Raw genomic sequence first — 12,143 nt, forward strand, 5'->3', positions numbered from 1 at the left:
TAAAATAAGGCAAATTATTGGCTAGGAAGAAAGCAGGGTTGGTATGCCCTAGTCTGAGATCAACAGAGTTCTCTGCTTAGGTTTCTGCATCACTAAAACAAGAACAAATTTATAGGAATATCAAACCAAGCAACCATTACAAGAACTTATACATGATTTAGGTCAAATGTGTGGAGTGTCGAAATCATATACAGGTTTAGCATTCATTCCAAATCAAACTTGTACAGATTATTTGAGCCATATAGGAGTAAAACATATGGTTATGACATTTTTCTAATTTACTGGCCTGCACATATGCAGCTAGTAATCTGGAAATGAAGAACTCAGTTTGGATTATTTGTTATCTAACTTCACAATATCAGTGTGAGCTTTTCCCTCCATTCTCCTATTTAAAACTTGCCTGAGATAATCAACGTACTCAATTTTTCGGTACATTCTAGGGCGATGCAGTTCATCCACCATTGATTCAAGTGGACCAATTTCTTGCTCTTCATCTGGAAACACAAACGTTGCTATTGATATTCTCTCTTTTTTCTCATTTGTTATGGCTCTGTGCTCAATGCTTTTGTACACACCATTGCTCAGAATCTGACAGAGAAAAAAAAAGAAAGAAATACAAGTTACCTTTTGAATTTTTCTAATAGAAAATTGTCACTCAGAAGTTTAACTTCAAAAATTTAGGAAGAATAGGAACTACCTCAATAGCATCACCAATGTTCACTACTAGAGAATTTGGAATTGGCTTAACATCAACCCATGATTCTTCATGCTTAATTTGGAGGGCAGTGACTTCATCATCTTGCAAAAGCAAGGTTAATGCACTTCCATCAGAATGGGGACTAATGCCTAGAACAAGATCTGGCCTCGGACAAGAAGGGTAATAGTTCATTCTTATTCCTTGTTTCAGCTCTCCTAGCAACTCTAGTAAACCATCTCTATCCAGCCCCATCAATACTGATAAATTAGCATAGATCTCTGCAGCAACCTTCTGTAATTCTGTCGAGTACTGATCCACTGCTTCTCTGTGGAAAGAATTATAAGAAAAGAATAACGCAACATAGAAAAGAATTGAATTACAAACTGGTACTGCACGAAGTGCCTTATTATTAGGATTCTGTTATTGCCACAATTTACTTTAGCATCTTGTTAGCCTGTTGAAGATATTAGAGTGCTATTTCTTTGGTGGATTGCTGCTGGATATTGATATATGTCAAGAGCACGAGAAAAATAGGTATTTACTTGAAACCTGGGGAAGTGACTGGCCAGAACTTGAAATTTCTCTTTTCAGTGGGAAGAGTGATTAAGAATATAATGTCATTCCAATCAAGTTTCTGCTCCTCTGAGACAACATACGCTTGCCCATATCCTTGAAGATCATTGGCAGCCATTGCATACTTCTTTTTTTCTTGGAGTGGAAGTTCAAAGAATGCTGCAACAGCTGTCTTCATCTTGTGCAAGACCTCCTTTGCCATCCCATGATTTGTTATCTGCAAAAATAGCATTGAAATCTTTGTTTCACTAAAGCAAAAGACCAGGCTACACACGGGGTTCGTTGACCCAGATTTACCTGAAAAAATCCCCACTCCTTGCAAGCAAGGTGTAGCTTCCTTCTTTCATTTTCATCTCCCTTGGCTAACAAGGAGAAATCCAAGACTGGAATGTCAAGTGAAGCATGCAAATTCTCAGAAACTTGTGGCCTGTCCTTGTGTTCTTGGATGTATCTATCTGGAACTGAATTAGAATCATTCCTCACTATCTCCTGGATGCTTGGCACTGGCAAAGACCTGCCCCAACCCAAATTCCCATCTTCCTGGATACCCCCACTTTCAACTTTCAGTTCCATCTCGTAGTTACTAAAAAATTTTACAAGAAAATCGCCTTCTAAGCTAAAGAGAATCAGGCTTTCTCCTTCCAGGCAAATGTTGGACTTATCCTTCTCGTTTGACTGGCTAATTCATAGTGTTGATTAAAAATGCAATGATTTTTTCAAGTGTCCTTGGCGTTTATTAGGTGTTGCTCATTGTTTTCGTCTATATCCGAAGATTAGGATGAGGAAATTTATGAGGTTGACTTTTGTTCTCTTTGTGGTTGGGTGAGAGGACAGGAGAAAAGGATTGTTTGGATGTAATTGATTCATATCCTTCTCATGGAAATAAATTTCCGGGGTCCTCTTACTACTGTACATTCATGACTTTGGAGTTTGATGGTGTCTTCTACTTTAAGAAATTGGAGATCTTTCTGTTCTAACTTTAGGCCATAGTTTTTACCATAATGAAGAAATAACAAACTTACACAAATATTTTATTAAGTCACACTCATAGAGAGTTGAAATTGTTTTATATTTGCTCTTAATCAGCCCCTCAAGCATCATTGCATACATAAGCAAACAGTATAAAAATGACATTGTTCATATCTTATTGCCAGTACATTGTCCGTTTTAATGCACTTGAATAATATTTTTTAAAAAAAAATCGTGAATTATTTTAGAAAAATTTAAATAAATTTTTATTCTTTTATTACATGTAATCAATTCTTTATACTTTTGTTTTGAATCAAATAAACTGTTATAACTAATTATTGATTAATTATTATTAATCAAAGTGCTACTTGTCATCCTATATCACGAGGTATTGACATGATATATTAATATGTTATAATAAAATCACAACATAACATGTTGATGTGATATAATGATAACGTCATGCGGTATCTTCTACCTTTCATGTTAATGACATATTAATGTAAGACTTTAATTTTAACTAATGACAATTAATCAACTATTAATGATAATAATTTATTTAATTCAAAATAAAAATATATGGATGTGATTAAACGTAACAAAACAATAAATGTTTATTTGAATTTTTTTTAATAGTTCAGAGGTTTTTGTTGAATATCATGTCTATTTTATAACCTCACGTGATATGTGTACCATACCAGGACAACAAAAGACTGGAGAATTATGTGTCTAATTAGTAGACGAAAGAGAAATACCTACATGAGCTATTCACTGTATGACTCCCATTAAACATGAGCTGACATGCGCACGTGGGAATGGAATCACAGCCTCATTCCCTTCTCTCTTTAAGAGATGGTAATGGTATAATGGATTCAGCTGACTTTAATGTCTCTCTATGCAAAATAGAGCTAATCAAATTACGGTGCTGGGATAGAAGGCAAGAGTTGTTTGGATTTAGTTTGATGCATGTTCTTCTCAGAAATATATTAGTAGGGTCCCCTTAGTATCACTTGTCATGATAAACCGCACAAAAGCCATGGGTAAAAAACTTGGTAAAATTGCATAGCTGAGTAAGTTCTTATTATGTTATTGACTTTATAATTTGATGATATCTCATATGTTAAGCATGTCTCTCATATTTCTTGCAGTCAGTTCTCAGAGAAATAGATCAGTAGGGTTCCCTTGGTACCATTTGTCAAGATAAACCTGTTAAAATTGCATAACTGAGTAAATTCCTATTATGTTATTGAGTTTGTAATTTGATGGTATCTCATATTTGAAGTACATGTCTCTCATGTTTCTTGCAGTCACTTCTCGGAATTCAAGTCAGGAGTACTAGGTGGGATACTCTGATATTTCATTGGATAATCCCCCCCAACTTGAAATTGTTTAATCTGTTTTTCCAGTAAAAGAAAAGGTTGGTAGGTGAAGATTCAAGATTTAATCTCTAATGAGAACAGACATGTAAATCAATTTTACTAAGAATTTTCTTTTCTCACAGAGAAATTAGTATACGTGCATGGCCACTTATGCTCTGAAGTTTATAACATGAGATGAACCATGGAAAGCCATCGAATAATTCTTTCCAATGCTGATTAATGGTTAGAAAAGGCAGGTCTGCTCCTCTTGGAGTGATGATTATGATGGCGTTACTTGAGATGGTGCGTCCCTACGCGGTTGATGGGTAATGGAAGTGCTATTGGTTGGTCTCCCTTTGCTTGATTGTTGTGGTCTTTGATGATGCGGGGACTGTGTCACTGTTGGGTGTTATCTTTTCATGGTCCAGCAGCTTTTTGAGCCTAAACGACATGGCTCTTAACATCGAATGACCCAAATTCAACTATTGATTCAGCAACTTTTTGAGCTTAAACCACATGATTTTAAAAAACTTAAATTCAAGTTACAAGTAGTGGTGGATTTGAATTATTATATAAGTTTTAATAATCATATTCACACTATATGTGAGATGTTGGGTATCACAAAATGTTAGTGGGGTTGGCTGTTTTTGCTGTGGGTGCACAGGTCGGTTTGAGAATTTGACAATGAGAGAATTTTGTAATGGTATACACCTGGTCCTTAGTTGGGGCATAACCTTACAAAACTGTTGTAACTGGTGAACTCAGGTTCTCCCTTCCTTCAATACAAATGAAATTTCAAAAAAAAGAGAAAAGAAAAAGCAGAGTACATGTTTGTTAAGTGTGCCATATTCTGGATCAGTCATGTCCTCTGCCTAGCTTTCAGCATAATGAGAAAACAGATTAAAAATTATAGGAAGACCAAATCAAGCAAGCTATGATATAGTAAACATTATTATATTTGGTCACTTGTATATAGAGCTGATACAAGCTACTGGATAGCTTCTTCTTAGTAAAAAAGACCCTAGTATTGCTTCCAAGAGCAAATTATTTGGTCATGGCTGCTTTTTTAGTGGCTGCAGTTTAGTCTAGACAGATAAAGAAAAGAAGAGAACAGCTAGAGTTTACTTGCTTTGTAACTTCACAAAGTCGGTGTGAGCTTTTCCCTCCATTCTCCTTGCAAACTTTTCTTTTATGTAATCAACATACTTAATATTTCTATACATTCTAGGGCGATGACTGTCATCTATCGTTGATTCAAGTGGACCAATTTTCTGTTCATCATCTGGAAATACAAATGTTGCAATTGATATTCTTGGTTTCTCCTCATTTGTGATGGCTCTATGTTCAATGATTTTGTGCATTCCATTGCTCTGAATCTGAAGAGAAAAAAAAAAGGAAATGTGAAATATGGTTAGGGTCTTAGTATTAAATGTATACTTACGTCCGAGCATTTGGTAGTTAGTGCATGATCTCTGTGTGCTCTAGGAACACTTAGTTTTGAAAATTATAGGTACCTCAGTAGCATCACCAACGTTGACCAAAAGAGAATTTGGAATTGGTTTAACAGGAACCCATACTTGTTTGTGCTTAATTTGGAGACCAGTGACCTCATCATCTTGCAGAAGCAAGGTGAATGTGCTACCATCAGAATGAGGGCTAATACCAAGAACAAGATCAGGCCTTGAACAGACAGGGTAATAGTTCATCCTTATTCCTTGTTTGAGCTCTCCTTGCAACCTTTTTAGACCATCTCTATCCAACCCCATCAAAACTGAAAAGTTAGCATAGAGCTCCTCAGCAACCTTCTGCACTTCTGCTGAACATTCTTCTATTGCATCTCTGAGAAAAACAATTTTAACAAAAAATGGAAAATAATTCAATCTCAATCCCAGGAATTGCAGTCTAAAAATTAGTCAGTCAAACTTTGTTATAAGTTTTATCATCTTTTTGCAGATAGAAATAAGATGGTATCAGTTTCAGGAGAGAATACATACTTGGAACCTGGTAAAGAGAGTGGCGAGAACTTGAAATTCCTGGTAAAGAATTTGATTAAGTACTTAATGTTAGTTATTACTTATTTATTTAGGAATTGTTTGATTGCTTTTTTACAAATTATTTGGGTTTTTTTTTATTTGCTTATATTTTTGTGAATAATTAAGTTATTTATTCGAAATTACTTTTTCATTGAATTGTTTATTAATATTGTATTTAATTTTTGTGATTAATTTTAGAGAATTGCTTCCCATTGAATTATTTATTGATAACCCTTAATATCTTTTCAATGAATTACTTTCCATTGAGATTTTTGTTATTCTATTTGTTAATTTTTATTTGTTGTTAATTTTATCTAGAAATTAAGATTATTATCATTATTAAATTATTTATGATTATACTAGTTAATTCTTTTAAGTAAATTGTTAAGATTGATTTTTTAAATAATTTTAGAATTTATTTATATATTTTTATATGGATTTTTTCTATTTAAATTATTTTTTAACAATGTGAAAACTTATTAAACTGTGCAACATGAAGGTTTCGTCTAATTAGTGACTTTTCGATTTAATATTTTTGATACAGACAATGACCGTAATAGAATGAATAAACTCGAATCAAATAGCAGAAAACAAAGTATCATATACCGTCACTAAGGGGGCAGTATGTGAACCAACCCTACTACTACATCCCAAGCCACCGCACCTATAGGTTTGGCAATTGGCTCCATCGAGACAGGACAGGAACATTCAAGTCTGATCAACCAAACTCACATCCTGGCCTTTTTCTATCAGGTTTCATCTCCTTTGGCTCCCTAGGACAAATCTATGTCTAGGAACTTTCCAAGTGAAGATGTCAGGTTCCAGAAATTAGCAGCCAGACTGTCCTTTGTTTTCTTGTAAGGAAGGTGACGAGGGAAAATGGCTGTGTCTTTGCCACAGTCGATGCCAAAATGTTGAAAGATAGTTAAAAAGTGTCCAAACCTTTCAGATAATTTCTTACATAACAGTAGGTTTTGAACGTTGAAATTGTCTAAAATTTAACCCAACCATATCCTTATCTTCCTGTGAAACCTCCATTTCAGGAAATTTAGGCGTTTTCCTTCAGGATGACCTGCCAATTTATTAGTATATGTTGAATATAGAAATAGGGAACTTCAATTATTTTTTCTCAATCGCCTTTGGCGTTTCGTGTTGGCAATTCCAACATGCAAGTTGGATATATATATATATATATATATATATATATATATATATATGGGGGAAACCTTGAGGTACTGGTATTTTATATTGCTTATATTCTATTTTGTTGTGTCATGGAATCAAGGATGCAAACTGACTTTTCAACAAGAATTTTCTTAGCTTAACCATGCAAGGCTGAGAAAGGATTCTTTACAATGCAAATAGTTGCCACACTTTCATCTAGTAATAATACAGAAATTAAGAGAAAAAAACTGGGGTTACTGGCTTTGTAACTTCACCAAGTCAGTCTGAGCTTTTCCCCCCATTTTCCTTGCTGAGACTTGCCCGATGTAGTCAACGTACTTGATTTTTTGATACATTCTAGGGCGATTGAGATCTTCCACCATTGAGTCAAGTGGACCGATTTCTAGTTCATCATCTACAAATGCAAATGCAGAGACTGAAATCCTTTCTTTCTTCTCATTCGTGATGGCTCTGTGTTCAATGCTTCTGTACATGCCATTGCTCAGAATCTGAAAACCAAAAAGGAAAAACGAAACAATGCAGGGTTGCCTGATAATCGAAAATCTTCACCCAGAAGTATTTGGATAACTATAACTACCTCAACAGCATCACCAATGTTCATCACAAGAGAATTTGGAATTGGTTTAACAGGAATCCACTCTTCTTTGTGCCTAATTTGGAGGCCGGTGATCTCATCATCTTGCAGAAGCAAAGTTAATGAGCCTCCATCAGAATGGGGGCTAATACCAAGAACAAGATCAGGCCTTGAACAAGGTGGGCAATAGTTCATTCTCAAAAGTTGTTTGAGCTTCCCGTGCAACCTTTTCAGACCATCTCTATCCTGTTGAGATTGCAGTCAAACAAGGATATAGGCTACTGATATTAGCCTCTACTTTGTTGATGAAACAGAGTTTGCATAAAAAACCATCAGAACTTTTTCATTTCATTGTTTTCACTATATATATTTACAGAACAGTTAACATGCACATAGAAACATCATTAACACTTGTCAAACTAAACAAACAAGTGTAAAGCATCAGTTACAAGGTACATGCATAACACCACGTATGGTGTTCTTTGTACAGCACAACAAAAACAATTTCCTGCACAGCATTTAAATAACAAAAAACCATGTCTCTGTCCTTACTTAGACACTTGCAAGCATTACATTCAACATATCCATCCCCATCAATGGTGATAAGTTAGCATTGATCTCGTCAGCAACCTTTTGAACTTCTGTTGAGTATACTTCCACTGCCTCTCTGGTGAAAACAATTATGAGAAAAGATATATGTAACACATGACAATTCAATCATCCCAGGGATTAGTTAGGATTCTTTGTTGTGATCAAAGTTTATTGTAGGATCTTCATATCATGTTGTGTATTGGTGGTTATTTATATACATCAATAGGGTCAAGAGAGATTACCATACTTGAAACCTGGTAAAGTGAGTGGCCAGAACTTGAAATTCCTGCTTTCAGGAGGGAGAGTCATTAATGCCATCATGTCACACCAATCGAGTTTCTGCTGTTCTGAGACTACACAGCCTTGCCCACATCCGTGAAGATCATTTTCTGCCATTGCATACTTCTTTTTCTCTTCGAGCGGCAGTGCAAAGAAAGCTGCCACAGCTGACTTCATCTTGTGCAGGACCTCATCTGCTACACCATGATTTGTTATCTGTAGGACAGTAGGAGTAGAATTTCATATACTTCATTAAATCACAAAACCAGATAGAAGTTTAAAATTGCTTATTTACCTGAAAAAATCCCCATTCCTTGCGAGCAAGGTCTAGCTTCCTTCTTTCATCTCCATCTCCTTTGGCTAGCAAGGAGAAATCTATGATTGGAATTTCAAGTGAGGCAGGTAAGGTCTCAGAAACTATGGCCTGTCCTTGTGTTCTTGAATGTATCGTTCTGGAAATGACTGAGAATCATTCCTCACTATTTCCTGGACACTCTTCACAGGCAAAGACTTCCCCCGGCCCAACCCCTTATCTTCTTGAATACATCCATTTTCAACTTTCAGATCCATTTTTAGATCCTAAGCATGGTTTCTGAAGTCAGGTTTATATAAGCATGGTTTCTGAAGTCAGGTTTATATATAAGCAAATTACAGGAACATTGCTTCTGCTGAGTTAAAAGCTATGGGAATCTGGCATTGGTCTTCTTTAAAATTCCTCCCTGGCAATTTTGGAGCTTTCCTTTTTGTTTGACTTGCTAGTTTAAGATGGTAATCACTGTCATTCATTTGTTGTTGGCCATTGTTTTTGGCTATATAAATACGGCAATTTGATTAAATAAAGTTCTGAGATTTTGAATTTTAATTCTCTTTGTTCAGAACAAAACAACCCAAAATTCTGTTTTTGATCATACATTATTATTGGCTGTTTAAAGAAGCAAGTTGGGTTATTGGGAACCTTGTGGTTCTGACTTTAGTTTCTCCATCTACCTAATCAAATTATGACATTTTCTAGTGCTTATTCTATTCTCTTGTCATGGGATCATAACCAACTAAGCAGTAAGCAGGTTTCCTGTTCAGAATTCAGTAAGGAAGAATGCAAAAAACCCACCAATCAAGATGGGGGAATGACCATTGCCAAACCCATATCCAAGTTACAACTGCAGAATTCAAGTCTGGATTACTTGTTTATATGTAGATGCTCTGATATCAATGAAGAATCCCTCAGCTTGCAGTTTCAACTTATTTTTTCCATTAAAAGAAGTTGTACACTGATTTCAACAAGATTTTTCTGAACTTAATTTGGTGGATATTTTTCTCAGAGAAAATAGAAAAACCTGTTAAAATCACATAACACCAGGTTCTATGTTAATGACTTTGTAATTTGATGGTTTTTTAGGGAAGATTATGATTCTAGTTAAGTTATCAAGGACAAGTATGGGACAGGTAAAGATTCAACTTCAGCCAATGAAGCAAAAAGAGAACACTCAAAAGATGAAAACATGAAAATAATCACAGAAAATGAGCATCTACCGTGAAATCAGTACAAGAACTTACAATAAAGCCACAATATTAACAAAACAAAACAATTGAAAGCTTGCCAACTTGAACTAATCTAGATTTCTTATCAACTTGAACTACAGACATACAGTTACTCATGACAGAATAAAAAATAAACTCGAAGCAACCACAACAGAAAGCCAGTGCTCAGCAACAGTTACAGTAAGTATATCCAATTCCATCAATTAGGAGGGCAGAATGTAATGACATAGCGAGGAGCCCTGCAAGTCTTAAGACTTGAAGAATCATCATAAGCATAGCTATACGCCCTGGGGCAAATGGCCTTAAACAGATTAGCAAAAACCGTAGGTGCGCAACTTTTGGGATTGGCAAACTCTCCAGTGCAGCAATACCTATCTGTTTTTGCAGCCAAACATGCACTCTTGCACCCCACCACCTTCCCTTCTTTCTTCACAACCAAGGCAGCAGGGCAACAGACATTCAGATCAGCCTCACAAGCGGCGACCCCACATCCAACGCCACCACCTATGGGCACCATTGAGACAGGAACATTGAATCCATCGACCAAACTCACATCGTAATAATGTAAGGGAGATGTTGGACCACCAAGTGTCATTTCAACAAGAGTTGCCGGTGGTTTGCCTCCAGTGCCTTTGCATTCTAAAAGCCCTGCACAGTCTCCAGTCTGACATGAACCTTTGCCGGTTTGGTCAAAACAGCAGCCTTGTCTTGGCCAGATTCTACCTGACCATCGTTCAGGTAATTCCAGGACTGTCTGTTCACCACAGGAGAGATGGAAACCTCCCTCTCTGGGAGTTTCATGGCCTGCACTGCCGAGGATTCCAGGCCATATGCTTTCTTGACAGTTGTTTACTAGTATGAGTTGGGTGCCATCTGCAAGAAAAGATCACAATGTAAATAGTTCAGTTCCTCAAGCAAGACAAAGCTTTAGACTAGTGACTAAAGCAAGTACATGTAGAAGAACAATGTGGCAGAACTCGATACCTGTCAGGGAGAAGGAGATGAAAATGCAGAAGAAATAGAAGAAGAAGCAGAAGAGAATCGAAGGGGTTGGCATTTGTTTGGAAATTGATGATGGAACTGCTTGTTGCTTGCTAGAGTATATTGTGAGAATGGTCTCCCTTTTTCTCTCCACTATGAAGGATTTTAACTTTGTGTAACCGCAAGTGTAAATACGGTTTGCTAACCCATAAAGAAATGGTTACTTTCTTGGTTTTATGTACTCTGTTTTCTCCCGTTATCTTTGGCTTGTATTACTTTGCTACACTTTGTTCTTAATACCATCAGAAGAAACAGATTAAGCTTAAACTTAATTTTAAAATATATCAAGTATTAGTTAAAGATTTTAAGCACCGAATTATATATCAGAATTCAGAGAGCTTTTGCCCCAAGCAATTCCCTTTACCCAAAGAAAAAAGTGTAGCACCTAATACTGTCCTGAATATCAGTTTCACAATCCTCACAAGAGCTTGAAACTTATGCAAATCCAAGCACAGTCATGAGATATGACAGATATAATTACAAGGTAAAGGTACTAATTATTATATTCTTTTCACTGTCACATCTGAATATTCAACTTAATAATGAATACACGTATCTTTAATCAACTAAAACAAGAAAATTTTAATTTCTTTTAATATAGATAAGTATTATATCATAATCTTTTCCAACAGGAGATAGTGCTGTATATGTGCATCATAATTTTTTCAAAAAGATAAAGTTAGAATTTTATTTCAAAGGACCCAATCATGTGCTTCCCACATTATTGTTTGCTTTTTTAGCATAAGATTCTTTCATTTGTGTCCCCAATTTTCCTGTTACAAAAGAAACTTTAATGGGGTCATAAACCTAGTTTGAAAAAGAAAAGTAGCAAATGAGTAAATTTCCTGTTTTAGCGCAGCATTTTCAATGGTGCAAGCTGTATTCACTTTCAGCAATCCTCGAAGCTCTCAAAAATTGGGTCACTTAAGTTTTGTTTGGGTGGCAATAAAATAACTAAAGAAAATGAAATCCCTTGAGAATGAATGTCAAAACTGTAACCTATATATTAGGAAAAGCAAAAGTGAAAGAAGGGATTGGAGTAAAGAATAGCTAACCTGCTAACATCAGTCCTTTAGGTATTAGAAAAAAGATTATGAAAGCCAGAGAAAGACCCTAGCATAAAAGGAAGAGAGATGTCTAAGCTGACAACACCAATGCTGCAAGGCAAAAGCACTCTCATTCATTCTCAACATAGGAAATTTTGTCATACAAATCAAATTGGCTTGGGAAGAAATGTGAAGCTTTCTTCCAATAATTCTGATAAAATAGTAGTCACAGTTGATCTTTCTACAGAGTCAGTGGAC

At 35.7% G+C, this 12,143-nt stretch overlaps 4 protein-coding genes across 4 annotated transcripts; all 4 read right to left on the bottom strand.

Moving 5' to 3' along the window:
- Positions 1-93: 93 nt before the first annotated feature.
- LOC18586052 (protein LATERAL BRANCHING OXIDOREDUCTASE 1-like) lies at positions 94-2,010 on the bottom strand. The gene is made up of 4 exons (XM_007009197.3): positions 1,568-2,010; positions 1,240-1,487; positions 698-1,022; positions 94-588 (listed from the first exon to the last, which is right to left on the bottom strand). The coding sequence occupies exons 1-4, from the start codon at positions 1,841-1,843 to the stop codon at positions 334-336; spliced, it is 1,104 nt and encodes a 367-aa protein (XP_007009259.1). The 5' UTR covers positions 1,844-2,010; the 3' UTR covers positions 94-333.
- A 2,530-nt stretch (positions 2,011-4,540) lies between these two features.
- On the bottom strand, positions 4,541-5,692 carry LOC18586053 (protein LATERAL BRANCHING OXIDOREDUCTASE 1-like). The gene is made up of 3 exons (XM_088802587.1): positions 5,592-5,692; positions 5,112-5,436; positions 4,541-4,973 (listed from the first exon to the last, which is right to left on the bottom strand). The coding sequence occupies exons 2-3, from the start codon at positions 5,361-5,363 to the stop codon at positions 4,719-4,721; spliced, it is 507 nt and encodes a 168-aa protein (XP_088658713.1). The 5' UTR covers positions 5,364-5,436; positions 5,592-5,692; the 3' UTR covers positions 4,541-4,718.
- A 1,283-nt stretch (positions 5,693-6,975) lies between these two features.
- Positions 6,976-8,451, bottom strand: LOC18586054 (protein LATERAL BRANCHING OXIDOREDUCTASE 1-like). Its single transcript, XM_088802588.1, has 4 exons — positions 8,228-8,451; positions 7,970-8,056; positions 7,393-7,630; positions 6,976-7,303 (listed from the first exon to the last, which is right to left on the bottom strand). The coding sequence occupies exons 1-4, from the start codon at positions 8,434-8,436 to the stop codon at positions 7,049-7,051; spliced, it is 789 nt and encodes a 262-aa protein (XP_088658714.1). The 5' UTR covers positions 8,437-8,451; the 3' UTR covers positions 6,976-7,048.
- A 1,314-nt stretch (positions 8,452-9,765) lies between these two features.
- Positions 9,766-10,989, bottom strand: LOC18586056 (thaumatin-like protein). The gene is made up of 2 exons (XM_007009202.3): positions 10,783-10,989; positions 9,766-10,671 (listed from the first exon to the last, which is right to left on the bottom strand). The coding sequence occupies exons 1-2, from the start codon at positions 10,853-10,855 to the stop codon at positions 9,998-10,000; spliced, it is 747 nt and encodes a 248-aa protein (XP_007009264.1). The 5' UTR covers positions 10,856-10,989; the 3' UTR covers positions 9,766-9,997.
- Between the last annotated feature and the right edge of the window lie 1,154 nt (positions 10,990-12,143).

The sequence above is a fragment of the Theobroma cacao genome, chromosome 10 (assembly GCF_053813885.1).
Source record: "Theobroma cacao isolate CCN51 chromosome 10, ASM5381388v1, whole genome shotgun sequence".
NCBI classification, from domain to species: domain Eukaryota; kingdom Viridiplantae; phylum Streptophyta; class Magnoliopsida; order Malvales; family Malvaceae; genus Theobroma; species Theobroma cacao.

Bases quoted from the DNA above. Each gene is read 5' to 3' on its own strand.
- LOC18586052 (XM_007009197.3), bottom strand. From the start codon at position 1,843: ATGGAACTGAAAGTTGAAAGTGGGGGTATCCAGGAAGATGGGAATTTG. The intron at 1,488-1,567 runs GTAAATCTGGGT...CTATTTTTGCAG, and splicing joins AGGAGTGGGGATTTTTTCAG to ATAACAAATCATGGGATGGC. The intron at 589-697 runs GTAGTTCCTATT...TTTCTCTGTCAG, and splicing joins ACATTGGTGATGCTATTGAG to ATTCTGAGCAATGGTGTGTA.
- LOC18586053 (XM_088802587.1), bottom strand. From the start codon at position 5,363: ATGGGGTTGGATAGAGATGGTCTAAAAAGGTTGCAAGGAGAGCTCAAA. The intron at 4,974-5,111 runs GTACCTATAATT...TTTTCTCTTCAG, and splicing joins ACGTTGGTGATGCTACTGAG to ATTCAGAGCAATGGAATGCA.
- LOC18586054 (XM_088802588.1), bottom strand. From the start codon at position 8,436: ATGAAGTCAGCTGTGGCAGCTTTCTTTGCACTGCCGCTCGAAGAGAAA. The intron at 8,057-8,227 runs GTATGGTAATCT...TGTTTTCACCAG, and splicing joins CTCACTTTACCAGGTTTCAA to AGAGGCAGTGGAAGTATACT. The intron at 7,631-7,969 runs GTTGAATGTAAT...TCAACAGGATAG, and splicing joins CCATTGATGGGGATGGATAT to AGATGGTCTGAAAAGGTTGC.
- LOC18586056 (XM_007009202.3), bottom strand. From the start codon at position 10,855: ATGCCAACCCCTTCGATTCTCTTCTGCTTCTTCTTCTATTTCTTCTGC. The intron at 10,672-10,782 runs GTATCGAGTTCT...CTTTTCTTGCAG, and splicing joins CATCTCCTTCTCCCTGACAG to ATGGCACCCAACTCATACTA.